The following is a 26935-nucleotide window of genomic DNA, read 5'->3' as shown; positions in this document are numbered from 1 at the left end:
GTCACGAAAAAACAATCTCGGAATCAGAATGAAAGGTAAAAGCATCAGAGTTATTAATGCTTAAAGTGACAGTGGTCAGATGTGCAAAAAATGGCCGTTTCCTACCGTGAAAATTGGTTGGGTCCTTAAGGGGTTAAGGTAACACGCTCAGTGAATATTAGGAGACATTGTCAGCCTTCCAGAGCTTTAAAGGGGTACTCCGCCCCTAGACATCTTATCCCCTATCCAAAGGATCTCGGCTGCGGCACCCCAGACATCAGATGCATGAAGTGAACTTTGCTCCATGCCAAATGACTGGTGAAGCGGGGCAGAGGCTCGTGACGCCACAGCCACGCCCCTCAATGCAAGTCTATGGGAGAGGGCTTAACGTCCGTCACGCCCCCTTTCCATAGACTTGCTTTGAAGGGGCGTGGCCATGGCGTCACGAGCGGGGCGTGGCATTGACGTCAAGAGCCTCCGGTGCTGCACCCGATGCTCTAAACGATGAAGTTAGAGGCTATGACCACTGTAGCTGCTGCATAATTCAGCTATGTAAGAGAAGACTGATCCACCAGGAGGAGCTATGTAAGAGAAGACTGATCCACCAGGAGGAGCTATGTAAGGGAAGACTGAGCCACCAGGAGGAGCAATGTAAGAGAAGACTGAGCCACCAGGAGGAGCTATGTAAGGGAAGACTGATCCACCAGGGGGAGCTATGTAAGAGAAGACTGATCCACCAGGAGGAGCTATGTAAGAGAAGACGGAGCCACCAGGAGGAGCTATGTAAGAGAAGACTGATCCACCAGGAGGAGCTATGTAAGAGAAGACTGATCCACCAGGGGGAGCTATGTAAGAGAAGACTGATCCACCAGGAGGAGCTATGTAAGAGAAGACTGATCCACCAGGAGGAGCTATGTAAGGGAAGACTGATCCACCAGGAGGAGCTATGTAAGAGAAGACTGAGCCACCAGGAGGAGCTATGTAAGGGAAGACTGATCCACCAGGAGGAGCTATGTAAGGGAAGACTGATCCACCAGGAGGAGCTATGTAAGGGAAGACTGATCCACCAGGAGGAGCTATGTAACGGAAGACTGATCCACCAGGGGGAGCTATGTAAGAGAAGACTGATCCACCAGGAGGAGCTATGTAACGGAAGACTGATCCACCAGGGGGAGCTATGTAAGAGAAGACTGATCCACCAGGAGGAGCTATGTAAGAGAAGACTGATCCACCAGGTGGAGCTATGTAAGAGAAGACTGATCCACCAGGAGGAGCTATGTGAGGGAAGACTGAGCCACCAGGACGAGCTATGTAAGAGAAGACTGAGCCACCAGGGGGAGCTATGTAAGGGAAGACTGATCCACCAGGGGGAGCTATGTAAGGGAAGACTGATCCACCAGGAGGAGCTATGTAAGAGAAGACTGAGCCACCAGGAGGAGCTATGTAAGAGAAGACTGATCCACCAGGACGAGCTATGTAAGAGAAGACTGAGCCACCAGGAGGAGCTATGTAAAAGAAGACTGATCCACCAGGAGGAGCTATGTAAGAGAAGACTGAGCCACCAGGAGGAGCTATGTAAGAGAAGACTGATCCACCAGGGGGAGCTATGTAAGAGAAGACTGAGCCACCAGGAGGAGCTATGTAAGAGAAGACTGATCCACCAGGAGGAGCTATGTAAGAGAAGAGTGATCCACCAGGAGGAGCTATGTATGGGAAGACTGATCCACCAGGAGGAGCTATGTAAGAGAAGACTGATCCACCAGGGGGAGCTATGTAAGGGAAGACTGAGCCACCAGGAGGAGCTATGTAAGAGAAGACTGATCCACCAGGGGGAGCTATGTAAGGGAAGACTGAGCCACCAGGAGGAGCTACGTAAGGGAAGACTGAGCCACCAGGAGGAGCTATGTAAGGGAAGACTGAGCCACCAGGAGGAGCTATGTAAGAGAAGACTGATCCACCAGGGGGAGCTATGTAAGGGAAGACTGAGCCACCAGGAGGAGCTACGTAAGGGAAGACTGAGCCACCAGGAGGAGCTATGTAAGAGAAGACTGAGCCACCAGGGGGAGCTATGTAAGGGAAGACTGAGCCACCAGGAGGAGCAATGTAAGAGAAGACTGAGCCACCAGGAGGAGCTATGTAAGGGAAGACTGATCCACCAGGGGGAGCTATGTAAGAGAAGACTGATCCACCAGGAGGAGCTATGTAAGAGAAGACTGATCCACCAGGAGGAGCTATGTAAGAGAAGACTGATCCACCAGGGGGAGCTATGTAAGAGAAGACTGATCCACCAGGAGGAGCTATGTAAGAGAAGACTGATCCACCAGGAGGAGCTATGTAAGGGAAGACTGATCCACCAGGAGGAGCTATGTAAGAGAAGACTGAGCCACCAGGAGGAGCTATGTAAGGGAAGACTGATCCACCAGGAGGAGCTATGTAAGGGAAGACTGATCCACCAGGAGGAGCTATGTAAGAGAAGACGGAGACACCAGGAGGAGCTATGTAACGGAAGACTGATCCACCAGGGGGAGCTATGTAAGAGAAGACTGATCCACCAGGAGGAGCTATGTAAGAGAAGACTGATCCACCAGGTGGAGCTATGTAAGAGAAGACTGATCCACCAGGAGGAGCTATGTGAGGGAAGACTGAGCCACCAGGACGAGCTATGTAAGAGAAGACTGAGCCACCAGGGGGAGCTATGTAAGGGAAGACTGATCCACCAGGGGGAGCTATGTAAGGGAAGACTGATCCACCAGGAGGAGCTATGTAAGAGAAGACTGAGCCACCAGGAGGAGCTATGTAAGAGAAGACTGATCCACCAGGACGAGCTATGTAAGAGAAGACTGAGCCACCAGGAGGAGCTATGTAAAAGAAGACTGATCCACCAGGAGGAGCTATGTAAGAGAAGACTGAGCCACCAGGAGGAGCTATGTAAGAGAAGACTGATCCACCAGGGGGAGCTATGTAAGAGAAGACTGAGCCACCAGGAGGAGCTATGTAAGAGAAGACTGATCCACCAGGAGGAGCTATGTAAGAGAAGAGTGATCCACCAGGAGGAGCTATGTATGGGAAGACTGATCCACCAGGAGGAGCTATGTAAGGGAAGACTGAGCCACCAGGAGGAGCTATGTAAGAGAAGACTGATCCACCAGGGGGAGCTATGTAAGGGAAGACTGAGCCACCAGGAGGAGCTACGTAAGGGAAGACTGAGCCACCAGGAGGAGCTATGTAAGAGAAGACTGAGCCACCAGGGGGAGCTATGTAAGGGAAGACTGAGCCACCAGGAGGAGCTATGTAAGAGAAGACTGATCCACCAGGGGGAGCTATGTAAGGGAAGACTGAGCCACCAGGAGGAGCTATGTAAGTGAAGACTGATCCACCAGGAGGAGCTATGTAACGGAAGACTGATCCACCAGGGGGAGCTATGTAAGAGAAGACTGAGCCACCAGGGGGAGCTATGTAAGAGAAGACTGATCCACCAGGAGGCGCTATGTAAGAGAAGACTGATCCACCAGGGGGAGCTATGTAAGAGAAGACTGATCCACCAGGAGGAGCTATGTAAGGGAAGACTGATCCACCAGGAGGAGCTATGTAAGAGAAGACTGATCCACCAGGGGGAGCTATGTAAGAGAAGACTGAGCCATCAGGAGGAGCTATGTAAGGGAAGACTGATCCACCAGGGGGAGCTATGTAAGAGAAGACTGAACCACCAGGGGGAGCTATGTAAGGGAAGACTCATCCACCAGGGGGAGCTATGTAAGAGAAGACTGATCCACCAGGGGGAGCTATGTAAGAGAAGACTGAGCCACCAGGAGGAGCTATGTAAGGGAAGACTGAGCCCCCAGGAGGAGCTATGTAAGAGAAGACTGATCCCCCAGGAGGAGCTATGTAAGGGAAGACTGATCCACCAGGGGGAGCTATGTAAGGGAAGACTGATCCACCAGGAGGCGCTATGTAAGAGAAGACTGATCCACCAGGGGGAGCTATGTAAGAGAAGACTGAGCCACCAGGGGGAGCTATGTAAGAGAAGACTGATCCACCAGGAGGAGCTATGTAAGGGAAGACTGAGCCACCAGGGGGAGCTATGTAAGAGAAGACTGATCCACCAGGAGGAGCTATGTAAGAGAAGACTGATACACCAGGAGGAGCTATGTAAGGGAAGACTGAGCCACCAGGGGGAGCTATGTAACGGAAGACTGAGCCACCAGGGGGAGCTATGTAAGGGAAGACTGATCCACCAGGAGGAGCTATGTAAGGGAAGACTGAGCCACCAGGAGGAGCTATGTAAGGGAAGACTGAGCCACCAGGAGGAGCTATGTAACGGAAGACTGAGCCACCAGGGGGAGCTATGTAAGGGAAGACTGATCCACCAGGAGGAGCTATGTAAGAGAAGACTGATCCACCAGGACGAGCTATGTAAGAGAAGACTGAGCCACCAGGAGGAGCTATGTAAGGGAAGACTGATCCACCAGGAGGAGCTATGTAAGAGAAGACTGATCCACCAGGAAGAGCTATGTAAGAGAAGACTGATCCACCAGGAGGAGCTATGTAAGAGAAGACTGATCCACCAGGGGGAGCTATGTAAGGGAAGACTGATCCACCAGGGGGAGCTATGCAAGGTAAGACTGAGCCACCAGGAGGAGCTATGTAAGAGAAGACTGATCCCCCAGGAGGAGCTATGTAAGGGAAGACTGAGCCACCAGGAGGAGCTATGTAAGAGAAGACTGATCCCCCAGGAGGAGCTATGTAAGGGAAGACTGAGCCACCAGGGGGAGCTATGTAAGGGAAGACTGATCCACCAGGAGGAGCTATGTAAGAGAAGATTGAGCCACCAGGGGGAGCTATGTAAGAGAAGACTGAGCCACCAGGGGGAGCTATGTAAGGGAAGACGGATCCACCAGGAGGAGCTATGTAAGGGAAGACTGATCCACCAGGAGGAGCTATGTAAGGGAAGACTGAGCCACCAGGGGGAGCTATGTAAGGGAAGACTGATCCACCAGGGGGAGCTATGTAAGGGAAGACTGATCCACCAGGAGGAGCTATGCAAGAGAAGACTGAGCCACCAGGAGGAGCTATGTAAGGGAAGACTGAGCCACCAGGGGGAGCTATGTAAGGGAAGACTGAGCCACCAGGGGGAGCTATGTAAGAGAAGACTGATCCACCAGGAGGAGCTATGTAAGAGAAGACTGATCCACCAGGAGGAGCTATGTAAGGGAAGACTGATCCACCAGGAGGAGCTATGTAAGGGAAGACTGAGCCACCAGGGGGAGCTATGTAAGGGAAGACTGAGCCACCAGGGGGAGCTATGTAAGAGAAGACTGATCCACCAGGAGGAGCTATGTAAGAGAAGACTGATCCACCAGGGGGAGCTATGTAAGAGAAGACTGATCCACCAGGGGGAGCTATGTAAGAGAAGACTGAGCCACCAGGAGGAGCTATGTAAGGGAAGACGGAACCACCAGGAGAAGCTATGTAAGGGAAGACTGAGCAACCAGGGGGAGCTATGTAAGAGAAGACTGAGCCACCAGGAGGAGCTATGTAAGAGAAGACTGAGCCACCAGGAGGAGCTATGTAAGGGAAGACTGATCCACCAGGAGGAGCTATGTAAGAGAAGACTGATCCACCAGGAGGAGCTATGTAAGGGAAGGCGGAGCCACCAGGAGGAGCTATGTAAGAGAAGACTGAGCCACCAGGGGGAGCTATGTAAGGGAAGACGGATCCACCAGGAGGAGCTATGTAAGAGAAGACTGAGCCACCAGGAGGAGCTATGTAAGAGAAGACTGAGCCACCAGGAGGAGCTATGTAAGGGAAGACTGATCCACCAGGAGGAGCTATGTAAGGTAAGACTGATCCACCAGGAGGAGCTATGTAAGGGAAGACTGATCCACCAGGAGGAGCTATGTAAGGGAAGACTGAGCCACCAGGAGGAGCTATGTAAGAGAAGACTGATCCACCAGGAGGAGCTATGTAAGGGAAGGCGGAGCCACCAGGAGGAGCTATGTAAGAGAAGACTGAGCCACCAGGAGGAGCTATGTAAGGGAAGACTGATCCACCAGGAGGAGCTATGTAAGAGAAGACTGATCCACCAGGAGGAGCTATGTAAGGGAAGACTGAGCCACCAGGAGGAGCTATGTAAGGGAAGACTGAGCCACCAGGAGGAGCTATGTAAGGGAAGACTGAGCCATCAGGAGGAGCTATGTAAGAGAAGACTGATCCACCAGGAGGAGCTATGTAAGAGAAGACTGATCCACCAGGAGGAGCTATGTAAGGGAAGACTGATCCACCAGGAGGAGCTATGTAAGTGAAGACTGAGCCACCAGGAGGAGCTATGAAAGGGAAGACTGAGCCACCAGGGGGAGCTATGTAAGGGAAGACTGAGCCACCAGGGGGAACTATGTAAGGGAAGACTGATCCACCAGGAGGAGCTATGTAAGTGAAGACTGATCCACCAGGACGAGCTATGTAAGGGAAGACTGATCCACCAGGGGGAGCTATGTAATAGAAGACTGAGCCACCAGGAGGAGCTATGTAAGTGAAGACTGATCCACCAGGACGAGCTATGTAAGGGAAGACTGATCTACCAGGAGGAGCTATGTAAGGGAAGACTGAGCCACCAGGAGGAGCTATGTAAGTGAAGACTGATCCACCAGGAGGAGCTATGTAAGAGAAGACTGAGCCACCAGGAGGAGCAATGTAAGAGAAGACTGATCCACCAGGAGGAGCTATGTAAGGGAAGACTGAGCCACCAGGAGGAGCAATGTAAGAGAAGACTGAGCCACCAGGAGGAGCTATGTAAGGGAAGACTGAGCCCCCAGGAGGAGCTATGTAAGTGAAGACTGATCCACCAGGAGGAGCTATGTAAGGGAAGACTGAGCCACCAGGAGGAGCTATGTAAGTGAAGACTGATCCACCAGGAGGAGCTATGTAAGAGAAGACTGAGCCCCCAGGAGGAGCTATGTTAGGACAGGCTATGGGAAAGTGTCAGACATGTCCAGCCTGTGGGATTCAGGAGAGAAGCAGAAGACTGGTAAAGATACACACATGGCGTTTGTGATGATGAGCGCTGGCCTATGAACAGACATCTATATTCATACAAGGGAGATGCCAGACACCTGACCATCATCCTGGCATCTACAGTGTCAGGGCTAGTAAGCAAGTGTCACAGGGGCCCCTATCACCATCCATCCATGGGATAGTGCAGCTGTTCATCACATCTGGTGAGACCCAAATCCTGATACTGCCCCTAGTGCTATACCTGGAGCATGACAGGACCCATAGATGACCTTGGAGAGGACCCATAGATGACCTCGGAGAGAATCCACAGATGACCTCGGAGAGGACCCATAGATGACCTTGGAGAGGATCCATAGATGACCTCGGAGAGGACCCATAGATGACCTTGGAGAGGACCCACAGATGACCTCGGAGAGGACCCACAGATGACCCCGGAGAGGACCCACAGATGACCTTGGAGAGGACCCACAGATTACCTCGGAGAGGTCCCATAGATGACCTTGGAGAGGACCCATAGATGACCTCGGAGAGAATCCACAGATGACCTCGGAGAGGACCCACAGATGACCTCGGAGAGGACCCACAGATGACCTCGGAGAGGACCCACAGATGACCTCGGAGAGGACCCATAGATGACCCCGGAGAGGATCTCTATGTGCAGTCTCCTCCCTCAGGTCCTGACTATACATAACACAGGGGATCACTGGGGCATGAAGGGTTAATGTAATGTAGATCTAAGGTGGAGCCTCCCCTGAAGAAACCTCTGAATTCCCTCTGTAATCCATTATTACATCCCTGGGGTAACACCTCCTGGCATTATTACATCCCTGGGGTAACACCTCCTGGCATTATTACATCCCTGGGGTAACACCTCCTGTCATTATTACATACCAGAAGTAACACCTCCTGGAATTATTATATACCTGGGTAATACCTACTGGAATTATTACATACCTGGGTAACACCTCCTGGAATTATTAAATACCTGGGGTAACACTTCCTGGAATTATTACATACCTGGGTAATACCTACTGGAATTATTACATACCTGGGTAACACCTCCTGGAATTATTAAATACCTGGGGTAACACTTCCTGGAATTATTACATACCTGGGTAAAACCTCCTGGAATTTTTACATACCTGGGGTAACACCTCCTGGCATTATTACATACCTGGGGTAACACCTCCTGGCATTATTACATACCTGGGGTAACACCTCCTGGAATTATTACATACCTGGGGTAACACCTCCTGGAATTATTACATACCTGGGGTAACACCTCCTGGAATTATTACATACCTGGGATAACACCTCCTGGAATTTCCTCCTTCACTTCCCTCATACACGGGTGCTGGCCCCTCATCCTCTCTTCTTCATCCTCCACTTTATTATTAGTCAGATCTTCCCCCTAATGTGACATATAGAACAATTCACTACAATACAGCAGACAGGAGGAGCAACAGAGACCCCCAAAATCTACCCCCACATCTATGACTGCAGGACCCCCCTATAGAGATATAGGATCAGCCTCATCTACCTGATGCTTCTCTGGGACATTTCCCTCTGGACAGTCCTGGAAATACAGAGGGCGGGGACACCTCTCGGGTGGATTTCTATCAATGACTCCATCTGTAGGGAACACACAGGGAATGAATACATCAGTGCTGGATAGATTTCTATGTTACCAGGTAGTGAGAGTGATATCTATATATATGTCTCTTCTTACCTTGTGATGTGAGGGGCCGGTGATCCTCCATCATGACTATGTCCTGGTACAGATCCTTGTGTCCTTCTACATACTCCCACTCCTCCATGGAGAAATAGACCGCCACATCCTGACACCTTATAGGAACCTGACACACAATGATACCGTCATCACCAGACCCCTCCATTACTGTATAATGTCCCAGCAGTGTCACCTCTCTAATCATCACCAGACCCCTCCATTACTGTATAATGTCCCAGCAGTGTCACCTCTCCAGTCCTCACCAGACCCCTCCATTACTGTATAATGTCCCAGCAGTGTCACCTCTCTATTCATCACCAGACCCCTCAATTACTGTATAATGTCCCAGCAGTGTCACCTCTCTAATCATCACCAGACCCCTCCATTACTGTATAATGTCCCAGCAGTGTCACCTCTCTAATCATCATCAGACCCCTCCATTACAGTATAATGTCCCAGCAGTGTCACCTCTCCAGTCATCACCAGACCCCTCCATTACTGTATAATGTCCCAGCAGTGTCACCTCTACAGTCATCACCAGACCCCTCCATTACTGTGTAATGTCCCAGCAGTGTCACCTCTCTAATCATCACCAGACCCCTTCATTACTGTATAATGTCCCAGCAGTGTCACCTCTCTAATCATCACCAGACCCCTCCATTACTGTATAATGTCCCAGCAGTGTCACCTCTCTATTCATCACCAGACCCCTCCATTACTGTATAATGTCCCAGCAGTGTCACCTCTCTAATCATCACCAGACCCCTCCATTACTGTATAATGTCCCAGCAGTGTCACCTCTCTAATCATCCTCAGACCCCTCCATTACTGTATAATGTCCCAGCAGTGTCACCTCTCTAATCATCACCAGACCCCTCCATTACAGTATAATGTCCCAGCAGTGTCACCTCTCCAGTCATCACCAGACCCCTCCATTACTGTATAATGTCCCAGCAGGGTCACCTCTCCAGTCATCACCAGACCCCTCCATTACTGTATAATGTCCCAGCAGTGTCACCTCTCCAGTCATCATCAGACCCCTCCATTACTGTATAATGTCCCAGCAGTGCCACCTCTCCAGTCATCACCAGACCCCTCCATTACTGTATAATGTCCCTGCAGTGTCACCTCTCTAATCATCACCAGACCCCTCCATTACTATATAATGTCCCAGCAGTGCCACCTCTCCAGTCATCACCAGACCCCTCCATTACTGTATAATGTCCCAGCAGTGTGTCAGGATTCGGCAGGCTGGATGTGGATCCTCCGTGTCAGAGAGGGATTGGCGTGGACCGTGTTGTGGGACCGGTTCTAAGTTGCTACTGGTATTCACCAGAGCCCGCCGCAAAGCGGGATGGTCTTGCTGCGGCGGTAGCTACCAGGTCGTGTCCACCGTTAGCGGCTCAACCTCACTGACTGCTGAGACTGGCGTGGTACAGAAGGACAAGGCAGGAGCAAGGTCGGACGTAGCAGAAGGTCAGGGCAGGCAGCAAGGGTCGTAGTCAGGGGCAAAATCAGAGGGTCTGGAACACTGGCTTGGGACATACAAGGAAACGCTTTCACTGGCACAAGGCAACAAGATCCGGCCATGCTAGGAAGGGGAAGTGGGTTTATATAACGAGGGCACAGGTGTGAGTGCTGATTGGGCCAGAAGCCAATCAGTGGCGCGCTGGCCCTTTAAATAGCAGAGCCGGCACGCGCGCGCCCTAGGGAGCTGGGCCGGGCGCGCCGGGACTGAGCCGACGGAGGAAAGGACAGGTGAGGAGACTGAGATGCGAACCGCGGGCGGGCGCGTCCCGCTACACGGGTCGCAACCCCGCCGGAGACAGTAGTGCAGCGCTCCTGCTCTCTGACCGGGGCGGTGCACGGAGGTGAACGCCGCGAGCGCTCCGGGGAGGAGCAGGGACCCAGAGCGCTCGGAGTAACACAGTGTCACCTCTTTTATCATCACCAGACCCCTCCATTACTATATAATGTCCCAGCAGTGTCACCTCTCCAGTCATCACCAGACCCCTCCATTACTGTATAATGTCCCAGCAGTGTCACCTCTCTAATCATCACCAGACCCCTCCATTACTGTATAATGTCCCAGCAGTGTCACCTCTATAATCATCACCAGACCCCTCCATTACTGTATAAAGTCCAGCAGTGTCACCTCTCCAGTCATCACCAGACCCCTCCATTACTGTATAATGTCCTAGTAGTGTCACCTCTCCAGTCATCACCAGACCCCTCCATTACTGTATAATGTCCCAGCAGTGTCACCTCTCTAATCATCACCAGACCCCTCCATTACTATATAATGTCCCAGCAGTGTCACCTCTCCAGTCATCACCAGACCCCTCCATTACTGTATAATGTCCCAGCAGGGTCACCTCTCCAGTCATCACCAGACCCCTCCATTACTGTATAATGTCCCAGCAGGGTCACCTCTCCAGTCATCACCAGACCCCTCCATTACTGTATAATGTCCCAGCAGTGTCACCTCTCTAATCATCACCAGACCCCTCAATTACTGTATAATGTCCCAGCAGGGTCACCTCTCCAGTCATCACCAAACCCCTCCATTACTGTATAATGTCCCAGCAGTGTCACCTCTCTAATCATCACCAGACCCCTCAATCACTGTATAATGTCCCAGCAGTGTCATCTCTCCAGTCATCACCAGACCCCTCCATTACTGTATAATGTCCCAGCAGTGTCACCTCTCTAATCATCACCAGACCCCTCCTTTACTGTATAATGTCCCAGCAGTGTCACCTGTCATCACCAGACCCCTCCATTACTATATAATGTCCCAGCAGTGTCACCTCTCCAGTCATCACCAGACCCCTCCATTACTGTATAATGTCCCAGCAGGGTCACCTCTCCAGTCATCACCAGACCCCTCCATTACTGTATAATGTCCCAGCAGTGTCACCTCTCTAATCATCACCAGACCCCTCAATTACTGTATAATGTCCCAGCAGTGTCACCTCTCCAGTCATCACCAGACCCCTCCATTACTGTATAATGTCCCAGCAGTGTCACCTCTCTAATCATCACCAGACCCCTCCATTACTGTATAATGTCCCAGCAGTGTCACCTCTCCAGTCATCACCAGACCCCTCCATTACTGTATAATGTCCCAGCAGTGTCACCTCTCCAGTCATCACCAGACCCCTCCATTACTGTATAATGTCCCAGCAGTGTCACCTCTCCAGTCATCACCAGACCCCTCCATTACTGTATAATGTTCCAGCAGGTTCACCTCTCTAATCATCACCAGACCCCTCCATTACTGTATAATGTCCCAGCAGTGTCACCTCTCCAGTCATCACCAGACCCCTCCATTACTGTATAATGTCCCAGCAGGGTCACCTCTCTAGTCAGCAGCTCAGTGATCCTCTGGATGAGTTCTAGGATCTTCTCCTCATGTATCAGTGAGTGAGGTGGAGGCTCCATGATGGGGCACCGGGCCCTGCTCCATCCTCCTGACTCATGGAGATGGCTGCTGGGGGCCACACACTCCCCCCATGTCTTCTTCACTATGGTGTAATCCTGTGCATGGAGAGAGACAATGAGAGACCTCACCTACAAAAAGACATCCAGAACATAAAGCGGCTCCATAGATGTTGGCCAACAATGGTGGAAATGTAGATGGGGACAACAATGGTGGAAATGTAGATGGAGGGACAACAATGGTGGAAATGTAGATGGAGGGACAACAATGGTGGAAATGTAGATGGGGACAACAATGGTTGAAATGTAGATGGAGGGACAACAATGGTGGAAATGTAGATGGGGGACAACAATGGTGGAAATGTAGATGGAGGGACAACAATGGTGGAAACGTAGATGGAGGGACAACAATGGTGGAAATGTAGATGGAGGGACAACAATGGTGGAAATGTAGATGGGGGACAACAATGGTGGAAATGTAGATGGGGGGACAACAATGGTGGAAATGTAGATGGGGACAACAATGGTGGAAATGTAGATGGTGGGACAACAATGGTGGAAATGTAGATGGAGGGGACAACAATGGTGGAAATGTAGATGGGGGGACAACAATGGTGGAAATGTAGATGGAGGGGACAACAATGGTGGAAATGTAGATGGATGGGACAACAATGGTGGAAATGTAGATGGAGGGGACAACAGTGGTGGAAATGTAGATGGGGGACAACAATGGTGTAAATGTAGATGGGGACAACAATGGTGGAAATGTAGATGAGGACAACAATAGTGAAAAAGTAGATGAGGACAACAATGGTGGAAATATAGATGGGGACAACAATGGTGGAAATGTAGATGGGGACAACAATGGTGAAAATGTAGATGGAGACAACAATGGTGGAAATGTAGATGAGGACAACAATAGTGAAAATGTAAATGGAGGCAACAATGGTGGAAATGTAGATGGGGGGGACAACAATGGTGGAAATGTAGATGGGGACAACAATGATGGAAATGTAGATGGGGACAACAATGGTGAAAATGTAGATGGGGACAACAATGGTGTAAATGTAGATGGGGACAACAATGGTGAAAATGTAGATGGGGACAACAATGGTGGAAATGTAGATGAGGACAACAATGGTGAAAATGTAGATGGGGACAACAATGGTGGAAATGTAGATGGGGGACAACAGTGGTGGAAATGTAGATGGAGGGAACAACAATGGTGGAAATGTAGATGGGGGGACAACAACGGTGGAAATGTAGATGAGACAACAATGGTGGAAATGTAGATGGAGGGACAACAATGGTGGAAATGTAGATGGAGGGACAACAATGGTGGAAATGTAGATGGAGGGACAACAATGGTGGAAATGTAGATGGAGGGGACAACAATGCTGGAAATGTAGATGTAGACAACAATGGTGGAAATGTAGATGGGGACAACAATGGTGGAAATGTAGATGGGGACAACAATGGTGGAAATGTAGATGAGGACAACAATGGTGGAAATGTAGATGGGGGGGCAACAATGGTGGAAATGTAGATGGGGGACAACAATGGTGGAAATGTAGATGGGGGGACAACAATGGTGGAAATGTAGATGGGGAGACAACAATGGTGGAAATGTAGATGGGGGAACAACAATGGTGGAAATGTAGATGGAGGGGACAACAATGGTGGAAATGTAGATGGATGGGACAACAATGGTGTAAATGTAGATGGAGGGGACAACAGTGGTGGAAATGTAGATGGGGGACAACAATGGTGTAAATGTAGATGGGGACAACAATGGTGAAAATGTAGATGGGGACAACAATGGTGGAAATGTAGATGAGGACAACAATAGTGAAAATGTAGATGGGGACAACAATGGTGTAAATGTAGATGGGGACAACAATGGTGAAAATGTAGATGGGGACAACAATGGTGGAAATGTAGATGAGGACAACAATGGTGAAAATGTAGATGGGGACAACAATGGTGGAAATGTAGATGGGGGACAACAGTGGTGGAAATGTAGATGGAGGGAACAACAATGGTGGAAATGTAGATGGGGACAACAATGGTGGAAATGTAGATGGGGGGACAACAATGGTGGAAATGTAGATGAGACAACAATGGTGGAAATGTAGATGGGGACAACAATGGTGGAAATGTAGATGGAGGGGACAACAATGGTGGAAATGTCGATGGGGACAACAATGGTGGAAATGTAGATGGGGAGACAACAATGGTCGAAATGTAGATGGGGACAACAATGGTGGAAATGTAGATGGGGAGACAACAATGGTGGAAATGTAGATGGGGACAACAATGGTGGAAATGTAGATGGAGGGGACAACAATGGTGGAAATGTAGATGGAGGGGACAACAGTGGTGGAAATGTAGATGGGGACAACAATGGTGGAAATGTAGATGGGGACAACAATGGTGGAAATGTAGATGGAGGGGACAACAATGGTGGAAATGTAGATGGAGGGGACAACAATGGTGGAAATGTAGATGAGGGGACAACAATGGTGTAAATGTAGATGGGGGACAACAATGGTGTAAATGTAGATGGGGACAAGAATGGTGGAAATGTAGATGGGGACAACAATGGTGAAAATGTAGATGGGGACAACAATGGTGGAAATGTAGATGGGGACAACAATGGTGAAAATGTAGATGGGGACAACAATGGTGGAAATGTAGATGGGGACAACAATGGTGGAAATGTAGATGGGGACAACAATGGTGAAAATGTAGATGGGGACAACAATGGTGGAAATGTAAATGGGGACAACAATGGTGGAAATGTAGATGGGGACAACAGTGGTGGAAATGTAGATGGAGGGACAACAATGGTGGAAATGTAGATGATACAACAATGGTGGAAATGTAGATGAGAAAACAATGGTGGAAATGTAGATGAGACAACAATGGTGGAAATGTAGATGGGGACAACAATGGTGGAAATGTAGATAAGGACAACAATGGAGGAAATGAAGAAGGGGACAACAATGGTGGAAATGTAGATGGAGGGACAACAATGGTGGAAATGTAGATGATACAACAATGGTGGAAATGTAGATGAGACAACAATGGTGGAAATGTAGATGAGACAACAATGGTGGAAATGTAGAAGGGGACAACAGTGGTGGAAATGTAGATGAGGACAACAATGGAGGAAATGAAGAAGGGGACAACAATGGTGGAAATGTAGATGGGGGACAACAATGGTGGAAATGTAGATGGGGGACAACAATGGTGGAAATGTAGATGGAGGGAACAACAATGGTGGAAATGTAGATGGGGGGACAACAATGGTGGAAATGTAGATGAGACAACAATGGTGGAAATGTAGATGGAGGGACAACAATGGTGGAAATGTAGATGGAGGGACAACAATGGTGGAAATGTAGATGGAGGGACAACAATGGTGGAAATGTAGATGGAGGGGACAACAATGGTGGAAATGTAGATGGAGGGACAACAATGGTGGAAATGTAGATGGAGGGACAACAATGGTGGAAATGTAGATGGAGGGGACAACAATGGTGGAAATGTAGATGGAGGGGACAACAATGGTGGAAATGTAGATGTAGACAACAATGGTGGAAATGTAGATGGGGACAACAATGGTGGAAATGTAGATGGGGACAACAATGGTGGAAATGTAGATGAGGACAACAATGGTGGAAATGTAGATGGGGGGGCAACAATGGTGGAAATGTAGATGGGGGACAACAATGGTGGAAATGTAGATGGGGGGACAACAATGGTGGAAATGTAGATGGGGAGACAACAATGGTGGAAATGTAGATGGGGGAACAACAATGGTGGAAATGTAGATGGAGGGGACAACAATGGTGGAAATGTAGATGGATGGGACAACAATGGTGTAAATGTAGATGGAGGGGACAACAGTGGTGGAAATGTAGATGGGGGACAACAATGGTGTAAATGTAGATGGGGACAACAATGGTGAAAATGTAGATGGGGACAACAATGGTGGAAATGTAGATGAGGACAACAATGGTGAAAATGTAGATGGGGACAACAATGGTGGAAATGTAGATGGGGGACAACAGTGGTGGAAATGTAGATGGAGGGAACAACAATGGTGGAAATGTAGATGGGGACAACAATGGTGGAAATGTAGATGGGGGGACAACAATGGTGGAAATGTAGATGAGACAACAATGTTGGAAATGTAGATGGGGACAACAATGGTGGAAATGTAGATGGAGGGGACAACAATGGTGGAAATGTAGATGGGGAGACAACAATGGTCGAAATGTAGATGGGGACAACAATGGTGGAAATGTAGAAGGGGAGACAACAATGGTGGAAATGTAGATGGGGACAACAATGGTGGAAATGTAGATGGAGGGGACAACAATGGTGGAAATGTAGATGGAGGGGACAACAGTGGTGGAAATGTAGATGGGGACAACAATGGTGGAAATGTAGATGGGGACAACAATGGTGGAAATGTAGATGGAGGGGACAACAATGGTGGAAATGTAGATGGAGGGGACAACAATGGTGTAAATGTAGATGAGGGGACAACAATGGTGTAAATGTAGATGGGGGACAACAATGGTGTAAATGTAGATGGGGACAAGAATGGTGGAAATGTAGATGGGGACAACAATGGTGAAAATGTAGATGGGGACAACAATGGTGGAAATGTAGATGGGGACAACAATGGTGAAAATGTAGATGGGGACAACAATGGTGGAAATGTAGATGGGGACAACAATGGTGGAAATGTAGATGGAGGGAACAACAATGGTGGAAATGTAAATGGGGACAACAATGGTGGAAATGTAGATGGGGACAACAGTGGTGGAAATGTAGATGGAGGGACAACAATGGTGGAAATGTAGATGATACAACAATGGTGGAAATGTAGATGGGGACAACAATGGTGGAAATGTAGATGAGGACAACAATGGAGGAAATGAAGAACGGGACAACAATGGTGGAAATGTAGATGGAGGGACAACAATGGTGGAAATGTAGATGATACAACAATGGTGGAAATGTAGATGAGACAACAATGGTGGAAATGTAGATGAGACAACAATGGTGGAAATGTAGATGGGGACAACAGTGGTGGAAATGTAGATGAGGACAACAATGGAGGAAATGAAGAAGGGGACAACAATGGTGGAAATGTAGATGGGGGACAACAATGGTGGAAATGTAGATGGGGGACAACAATGGTGGAAATGTAGATGGGGACAACAATAGTGGAAATGTAGATGGGGGACAACAATGGTGGAAATGTAGATGAGGGGACAACAATGGTGGAAATGTAAATGAGGGGACAACAATGGTGGAAATGTAGATGGGGACAACAATGGTGGAAATGTAGATGGGGACAACAATGGTGGAAATGTAGATGGGGACAACAATGGTGAAATTGTAGATGGGGACAACAATGGTGGAAATGTAGATGGGGACAACAATGGTGGAAATGTAAATGGGGACAACAATGGTGAAAATGTAGATGGGGACAACAATGGTGGAAATGTAGATGAGGACAACAATGGTGAAAATGTAGATGAGGGGACAACAATGGTGGAAATGTAGATGAGGACAACAATGGTGAAAATGTAGATGGGGACAACAATGGTGGAAATGTAGATGGGGACAACAATGGTGGAAATGTAGATGAGGACAACAATGGAGGAAATAAAGATGGGAGGTGGACAACAATGGAGGAAATGTAGATGGAGGCAACAATGGTGGAAATGTAAATGGGGGACAACAATGGTGGAAATGTAGATGAGGACAACAATTGTGGAAATGTAGATGGAGGACAACAATGGTGGAAATGTAAATGGGGGACAACAATGGTGGAAATGTAGATGGGGACAACAATGGTGGAAATGTAGATGGTGACAACAATGGTGGAAATGTAGATGGGGACAACAATGGTGGAAATGTAGATGGAGGGGACAACAATGGTGGAAATGTAGATGAGGGGACAACAATGGTGTAAATGTAGATGGGGGACAACAATGGTGGAAATGTAGATGGGGACAACAATGGTGGAAATGTAGATGGAGGGGACAACAATGGTGGAAATGTAGATGGAGGGGACAACAATGGTGGAAATGTAGATGGGGGACAACAATGGTGGAAATGTAGATGGGGACAACAATAGTGGAAATGTAGATGGGGGACAACAATGGTGGAAATGTAGATGAGGGGACAACAATGGTGGAAATGTAGATGAGGGGACAACAATGGTGGAAATGTAGATGGGGACAACAATGGTGTAAATGTAGATGGGGACAACAATGGTGGAAATGTAGATGGGGACAACAATGGTGGAAATGTAGATGGAGGGGACAACAATGGTGGAAATGTAGATGGGGGACAACAATGGTGGAAATGTAGATGGGGACAACAATAGTGGAAATGTAGATGGGGGACAACAATGGTGGAAATGTAGATGAGGGGACAACAATGGTGAAAATGTAGATGGGGACAACAATGGTGTAAATGTAGATGGGGACAACAATGGTGAAATTGTAGATGGGGACAACAATGGTGAAATTGTAGATGGGGACAACAATGGTGGAAATGTAGATGGGGACAACAATGGTGGAAATGTAGATGGGGACAACAATGGTGAAAATGTAGATGGGGACAACAATGGTGGAAATGTAGATGAGGACAACAATGGTGAAAATGTAGATGAGGGGACAACAATGGTGGAAATGTAGATGAGGACAACAATGGTGAAAATGTAGATGTGGGACAACAATAGTGGAAATGTAGATGAGGACAACAATGGAGGAAATGAAGAAGGGGACAACAATGGTGGAAATGTAGTTGGGGACAACAATGGTGAAAATGTAGATGGGGACAACAATGGTGGAAATGTATATGGGGACAACAATGGTGGAAATGTAGATGGGGACAACAATGGTGGAAATGTAGATGGGGACAACAATGGTGGAAATGTAGATGGGGACAACAATGGAGGAAATGTAGATGAGGGGACAACAATGGTGGAAATAAAGATGGGAGGTGGACAACAATGGTGGAAATGTAGATGGAGGCAACAATGGTGGAAATGTAGATGGGGGACAACAATGGTGGAAATGTGGATGAGGACAACAATTGTGGAAATGTAGATGGAGGGACAACAATGGTGGAAATGTAGATGGAGGGACAACAATGGTGGAAATGTAAATGGGGGACACCAATGGTGGAAATGTAGATGGGGACAACAATGGTGGAAATGTAGATGGTGACAACAATGGTGGAAATGTAGATGGTGACAACAATGGTGGAAATGTAGATGGGGACAACAATGGTGGAAATGTAGATGGGGACAACAATGGTGGAAATGTAGATGGAGGGGACAACAATGGTGGAAATGTAGATGAGGGGACAACAATGGTGGAAATGTAGATGGGGGACAACAATGGTGTAAATGTAGATGGGGACAAGAATGGTGGAAATGTAGATGGGGACAACAATGGTGGAAATGTAGATGGGGACAACAATGGTGAAAATGTAGATGGGGACAACAATGGTGGAAATGTAGATGGGGACAACAATGGTGGAAATGTAGATGGAGGGAACAACAATGGTGGAAATGTAAATGGGGACAACAATGGTGGAAATGTAGATGGGGACAACAGTGGTGGAAATGTAGATGAGGACAACAATGGAGGAAATGAAGAAGGGGACAACAATGGTGGAAATGTAGATGGGGGACAACAATGGTGGAAATGTAGATGGGGGACAACAATGGTGGAAATGTAGATGGGGACAACAATAGTGGAAATGTAGATGGGGGACAACAATGGTGGAAATGTAGTTGGGGACAACAATGGTGGAAATGTAGATGGGGACAACAATGGTGGAAATGTAGTTGGGGACAACAATGGTGGAAATGTAGATGGGGACAACAATGGTGAAAATGTAGATGGGGACAACAATGGTGGAAATGTAGATGGAGGGGACAACAATGGTGGAAATGTAGATGGAGGGGACAACAATGGTGGAAATGTAGATGAGGACAACAATGGCGGAAATGTAGATGAGGACAACAATGGCGGAAATGTAGATGAGGACAACAATGGTGGAAATGTAGATGGGGGACAACAATGGTGGAAATGTAGATGGGGACAACAATGGTGGAAATGTAGATGGGGGGACAACAATGGTGGAAATGTAGATGGGGACAACAATGGTGGAAATGTAGATGGGTCACCTCACCTCTCCGGTCAGCAGGTGGAGGATCTCCAAGGTGAAGTGTAATATTTTCTTAGACATCTCATTCCTGTCCTTGTCCATCCTTGGGGGTCATTTAGCAGAAGAGGAGACAACTGGATCAGCTGGAGAAGAGGATGACACACTGTAACAAACCCACTCCTCATGTAATCTTCTTACTACTGGGGTCACACACTGTAACAAACCTCCTCCTCATGAAATCTCCTTATTACTGGGGTGACACACTGTAACAAACCCCCTCCGCATGTAATCAACTTACTACTGGGGTGACACACTGTAACAAACCTCCTCCTGTAATCTCCTTACTACTGGGGTGACACACTGTAACAAACCTCCTCCTCATGTAATCTCCTTACTACTGGGGTGACACACTGTAACAAACCTCCTCCTCATGTAATCTCCTTACTACTGGGGTGACACACTGTAACAAACCTCCTCCTCATGTAATCTCCTTACTACTGGGATGACACACTGTAACAAACCTCCTCCTCATGTAATCTCCTTACTACTGGGGTGACACACTGTAACAGACCTCCTCCTCATGTAATCTCTTTACTACTGGGGTGACACACTGTAACAAACCTCCTCCTCATGTAATCTCCTTACTACTGGGGTGACACACTGTAACAAACCTCCTCCTCATGTAATCTCCTTACTACTGGGGTGACACACTGTAACAAACCTCCTCCTCATGTAATCTCCTTACTACTGGGGTGACACACTGTAACAAACCTCCTCCTCATGTAATCTCCTTACTACTGGGGTGACACACTGTAACAAACCTCCTCCTCATGTAATCTCCTTACTACTGGGGTGATACACTGTAACAAACCTCCTCCTCATGTAATCTCCTTACTATTGGGGTGACACACTGTAACAAACCTTCTCCTCATGTAATCTCCTTATTACTGGGGTGACACACTGTAACAAACCTCCTCCTCATGTAATCTCCTTACTACTGGGGTGACACACTGTAACAAACCTCCTCCTCATGTAATCTCCTTAGTACTGGGGTGACACACTGTAACAAACCTCCTCCCCATGTAATTTCCTTACTACTGGGGTGACACACTGTAACAATCCTCCTCCTCATGTAATCTCCTTACTACTGGGGTGACACACTGTAACAAACCTCCTCCTCATGTAATCTCCTTACTACTGGGGTGACACACTGTAACAAACCTCCTCCTCATGTAATCTCCTTACTACTGGGGTGACACACTGTAACAAACCTCCTCCTCATGTTATCACCTTACTACTGGGGTGACACACTGTAACAATCCTCCTCCTCATGTAATCTCCTTACTACTGGGGTGACACACTGTAACAATCCTCCTCCTCATGTAATCTCCTTACTACTGGGGTGACACACTGTAACAAACCTCCTCCTCATGTAATCTCCTTACTACTGGGGTGACACACTGTAACAAATCTCCTCCTCATGTAATCTCCTTACTACTGGGGTGACACACTGTAACAAACCTCCTCCTCATGTAATCTCCTTGCTACTGGGGTGACACACTGTAACAAATCTCGTCCTCATGTAATCTCCTTGCTACTGGGGTGACACACTGTAACAAACCTCCTCCTCATGTAATCTCCTTACTACTGGGGTGACACACTGTAACAAACCTCCTCCTCATGTAATCTCCTTACTACTGGGGTGACACACTGTAACAAACCTCCTCCTCATGTAATCTCCTTACTACTGGGGTGACACACTGTAACAAACCTCCTCCTCATGTAATCTCCTTATTACTGGGGTGACACACTGTAACAAACCTCCTCCTCATGTAATCTCCTTACTACTGGGGTGACACACTGTAACAAATCTCCTCCTCATGTAATCTCCTTACTACTGGGGTGACACACTGTAACAAACCTCCTCCTCATGTAATCTCCTTACTACTGGGGTGACACACTGTAACAAACCTCCTCCTCATATAATCTCCTTACTACTGGGGTGACACACTGTAACAAACCTCCTCCACATGTAATCTCCTTACTACTGGGGTGACACACTGTAACAAACCTCCTCCTCATGTAATCTCCTTACTACTGGGGTGACACACTGTAACAAACCTCCTCCTCATGTAATCTCCTTACTACTGGGGTGACACACTGTAACAAACCTCCTCCTCATGTAATCTCCCTACTATTGGGGTGACACACTGTAACAAATCTCCTCCTCATGTAATCTCCTTACTACTGGGGTGACACACTGTAACAAACCTCCTCCTCATGTAATCTCCTTACTACTGGGGTGACACACTGTAACAAACCTCCTCCTCATGTAATCTCCTTACTACTGGGGTGACACACTGTAACAATCCTCCTCCTCATGTAATCTCCTCACTACTGGGGTGACACACTGTAACAAACCTCCTCCTCATGTAATCTCCCTACTATTGGGGTGACACACTGTAACAAATCTCCTCCTCATGTAATCTCCTCACTACTGGGGTGACACACTGTAACAAACCTCCTCCTCATGTAATCTCCTTACTACTGGGGTGACACACTGTAACAAACCTCCTCCTCATGTAATCTCCTTACTACTGGGGTGACACACTGTAAAAAACCTCCTCCTCATGCAATCTCCTTACTACTGGGGTGACACACTGTAACAAACCTCCTCCCCATGTAATCTCCTTACTACTGGGGTGACACACTGTAACAAACCTCCTCCTCATGTAATCTCCCTACTATTGGGGTGACACACTGTAACAAATCTCCTCCTCATGTAATCTCCTTACTACTGGGGTGACACACTGTAACAAACCTCCTCCTTATGTAATCTCCTTACTACTGGGGTGACACACTGTAACAAACCTCCTCCTCATGTAATCTCCTTACTACTGGGGTGATACACTGTAACAAACCTCCTCCTCATGTAATCTCCTTACTATTGGGGTGACACACTGTAACAAACCTCCTCCTCATGTAATCTCCTTATTACTGGGGTGACACACTGTAACAAACCTCCTCCTCATGTAATCTCCTTACTACTGGGGTGACACACTGTAACAAACCTCCTCCTCATGTAATCTCCTTAGTACTGGGGTGACACACTGTAACAAACCTCCTCCCCATGTAATTTCCTTACTACTGGGGTGACACACTGTAACAATCCTCCTCCTCATGTAATCTCCTTACTACTGGGGTGACACACTGTAACAAACCTCCTCCTCATGTAATCTCCTTACTACTGGGGTGACACACTGTAACAAACCTCCTCCTCATGTAATCTCCTTACTACTGGGGTGACACACTGTAACAAACCTCCTCCTCATGTTATCACCTTACTACTGGGGTGACACACTGTAACAATCCTCCTCCTCATGTAATCTCCTTACTACTGGGGTGACACACTGTAACAATCCTCCTCCTCATGTAATCTCCTTACTACTGGGGTGACACACTGTAACAAACCTCCTCCTCATGTAATCTCCTTACTACTGGGGTGACACACTGTAACAAATCTCCTCCTCATGTAATCTCCTTACTACTGGGGTGACACACTGTAACAAACCTCCTCCTCATGTAATCTCCTTGCTACTGGGGTGACACACTGTAACAAATCTCGTCCTCATGTAATCTCCTTGCTACTGGGGTGACACACTGTAACAAACCTCCTCCTCATGTAATCTCCTTACTACTGGGGTGACACACTGTAACAAACCTCCTCCTCATGTAATCTCCTTACTACTGGGGTGACACACTGTAACAAACCTCCTCCTCATGTAATCTCCTTACTACTGGGGTGACACACTGTAACAAACCTCCTCCTCATGTAATCTCCTTATTACTGGGGTGACACACTGTAACAAACCTCCTCCTCATGTAATCTCCTTACTACTGGGGTGACACACTGTAACAATCCTCCTCCTCATGTAATCTCCTTACTACTGGGGTGACACACTGTAACAAACCTCCTCCTCATATAATCTCCTTACTACTGGGGTGACACACTGTAACAAACCTCCTCCACATGTAATCTCCTTACTACTGGGGTGACACACTGTAACAAACCTCCTCCTCATGTAATCTCCTTACTACTGGGGTGACACACTGTAACAAACCTCCTCCTCATGTAATCTCCTTACTACTGGGGTGACACACTGTAACAAACCTCCTCCTCATGTAATCTCCCTACTATTGGGGTGACACACTGTAACAAATCTCCTCCTCATGTAATCTCCTTACTACTGGGGTGACACACTGTAACAAACCTCCTCCTCATGTAATCTCCTTACTACTGGGGTGACACACTGTAACAAACCTCCTCCTCATGTAATCTCCTTACTACTGGGGTGACACACTGTAACAAACCTCCTCCTCATGTAATCTCCTTACTACTGGGGTGACACACTGTAACAATCCTCCTCCTCATGTAATCTCCTCACTACTGGGGTGACACACTGTAACAAACCTCCTCCTCATGTAATCTCCCTACTATTGGGGTGACACACTGTAACAAATCTCCTCCTCATGTAATCTCCTTACTACTGGGGTGACACACTGTAACAAACCTCCTCCTCATGTAATCTCCTTACTACTGGGGTGACACACTGTAACAAACCTCCTCCTCATGTAATCTCCTTACTACTGGGGTGACACACTGTAACAAACCTCCTCCCCATGTAATCTCCTTACTACTGGGGTGACACACTGTAACAAACCTCCTCCTCATGTAATCTCCCTACTATTGGGGTGACACACTGTAACAAATCTCCTCCTCATGTAATCTCCTTACTACTGGGGTGACACACTGTAACAAACCTCCTCCTTATGTAATCTCCTTACTACTGGGGTGACACACTGTAACAAACCTCCTCCTCATGTAATCTCCTTACTACTGGGGTGACACACTGTAACAAACCTCCTCCTCATGTAATCTCCTTACTACTGGGGTGACACTGTAACAAACCTCCTCCTCATGTAATCTCCTTAATACTGGGGTGACACACTGTAACAAACCTCCTCCTCATGTAATGCCCTTACTGGCCGACCAGGACCTGATCTGTATCTTCTAAATAGTGGAGGTGCAGGACCTGTGATGATGTCACAATCATGTGACCTGGACATGTGGGGGCGGACCTCAAATTCATGATAGAGAATGGTCATGTGACCGGAGTGGGTGGGCTTATTTGTGAAGTGCAGACGTGGTGATTGTTACAGTGTGCGGGCACTAATTCTCTTTTTTAATATAAAATAATGAATAGGTGACACTGCTGGGACATTATACAGTAATGGAGGGGTCTGGTGATGATTAGAGAGGTGACACTGCTGGGACATACAGTAATGGAGGGGTCTGGTGATGATTAGAGAGGTGACACTGCTGGGACATTATACAGTAATGGAGGGGTTTGGTGATGATTAGAGAGGTGACCCTGCTGGGACATTATACAGTAATGGAGGGGTCTGGTGATGACTGGAGAGGTGACACTGCTGGGACATTATACAGTAATGGAGGGGTCTGGTGATGACTGGAGAGGTGACACTGCTGGGACATTATACAGTAATGGAGGGGTCTGGTGATGACTGTAGAGGTGACACTGCTGGGACATTATACAGTAATGGAGGGGTCTGGTGATGATGATTGGAGAGGTGACACTGCTGGGACATTATACAGTAATGGAGGGGTCTGGTGATGACTGGAGAGGTGACACTGCTGGGACATTATACAGTAATGGAGGGGTCTGGTGATGACTGGAGAGGTGACACTGCTGGGACATTATACAGTAATGGAGGGGTCTGGTGATTACTGGAGAGGTGACACTGCTGGGACATTATACAGTAATGGAGGGGTCTGGTGATGATTAGAGAGGTGACACTGCTGGGACATTATATAGTAATGGAGGAGTCTGGTGATGACTGGAGAGGTGACGCTGCTGGGACATTATACAGTAATGGAGGGGTCTGGTGATGACTGGAGAGGTGACACTGCTGGGACATTATACAGTAATGGAGAGGTCTGGTGATGATTAGAGAGGTGACACTGCTGGGACATTATACAGTAATGGAGGGGTCTGGTGGTGATTAGAGAGGTGACACTGCTGGGACATTGTACAGTAATGGAGGGGTCTGGTGATGACTGGAGAGGTGACACTGCTGGGACATTATACAGTAATGGAGGGGTCTGGTGATGACTGGAGAGGTGACACTGCTGGGACATTATACAGTAATGGAGGGGTCTGGTGATGATTAGAGAGGTGACACTGCTGGGACATTATATAGTAATGGAGGAGTCTGGTGATGACTGGAGAGGTGACGCTGCTGGGACATTATACAGTAATGGAGGGTCTGGTGATGACTGGAGAGGTGACACTGCTGGGATATTATACAGTAATGGAGGGGTCTGGTGATGATTAGAGAGGTGACACTGCTGGGACATTATACAGTAATGGAGGGGTCTGGTGATGATTAGAGAGGTGACACTGCTGGGACATTATACAGTAATGGAGGGGTCTGGTGATGACTGGAGAGGTGACACTGCTGGGACATTATACAGTAATGGAGGGG

At 47.9% G+C, this 26935-nt stretch overlaps 1 protein-coding gene across 1 annotated transcript in view; it reads right to left on the bottom strand.

Annotated features, from left to right (window-relative positions):
• Positions 1 to 25478, bottom strand: part of LOC130297961 (oocyte zinc finger protein XlCOF8.4-like) — a 62118-nt gene extending 36640 nt beyond the window's left edge. The window contains exons 1-6 of the mRNA XM_056550831.1: positions 25391 to 25478; positions 20396 to 20514; positions 12080 to 12259; positions 8720 to 8846; positions 8531 to 8622; positions 8293 to 8401 (exon numbers count right to left, since the gene is read on the bottom strand). Coding sequence (XP_056406806.1) covers positions 8293 to 8401; positions 8531 to 8622; positions 8720 to 8846; positions 12080 to 12259; positions 20396 to 20473 — 586 coding nt within the window. The 5' untranslated portion in view covers positions 20474 to 20514; positions 25391 to 25478. The remainder of the gene's footprint in view (positions 1 to 8292; positions 8402 to 8530; positions 8623 to 8719; positions 8847 to 12079; positions 12260 to 20395; positions 20515 to 25390) is intronic.
• Between the last annotated feature and the right edge of the window lie 1457 nt (positions 25479 to 26935).

This window comes from Hyla sarda, assembly GCF_029499605.1.
Source record: "Hyla sarda isolate aHylSar1 chromosome 1 unlocalized genomic scaffold, aHylSar1.hap1 SUPER_1_unloc_12, whole genome shotgun sequence".
NCBI classification, from domain to species: Eukaryota; Metazoa; Chordata; class Amphibia; order Anura; family Hylidae; genus Hyla; species Hyla sarda.
Note: the sequence above shows the minus strand (reverse complement) of the source record. Positions and strands in the feature narration are given on the sequence as shown.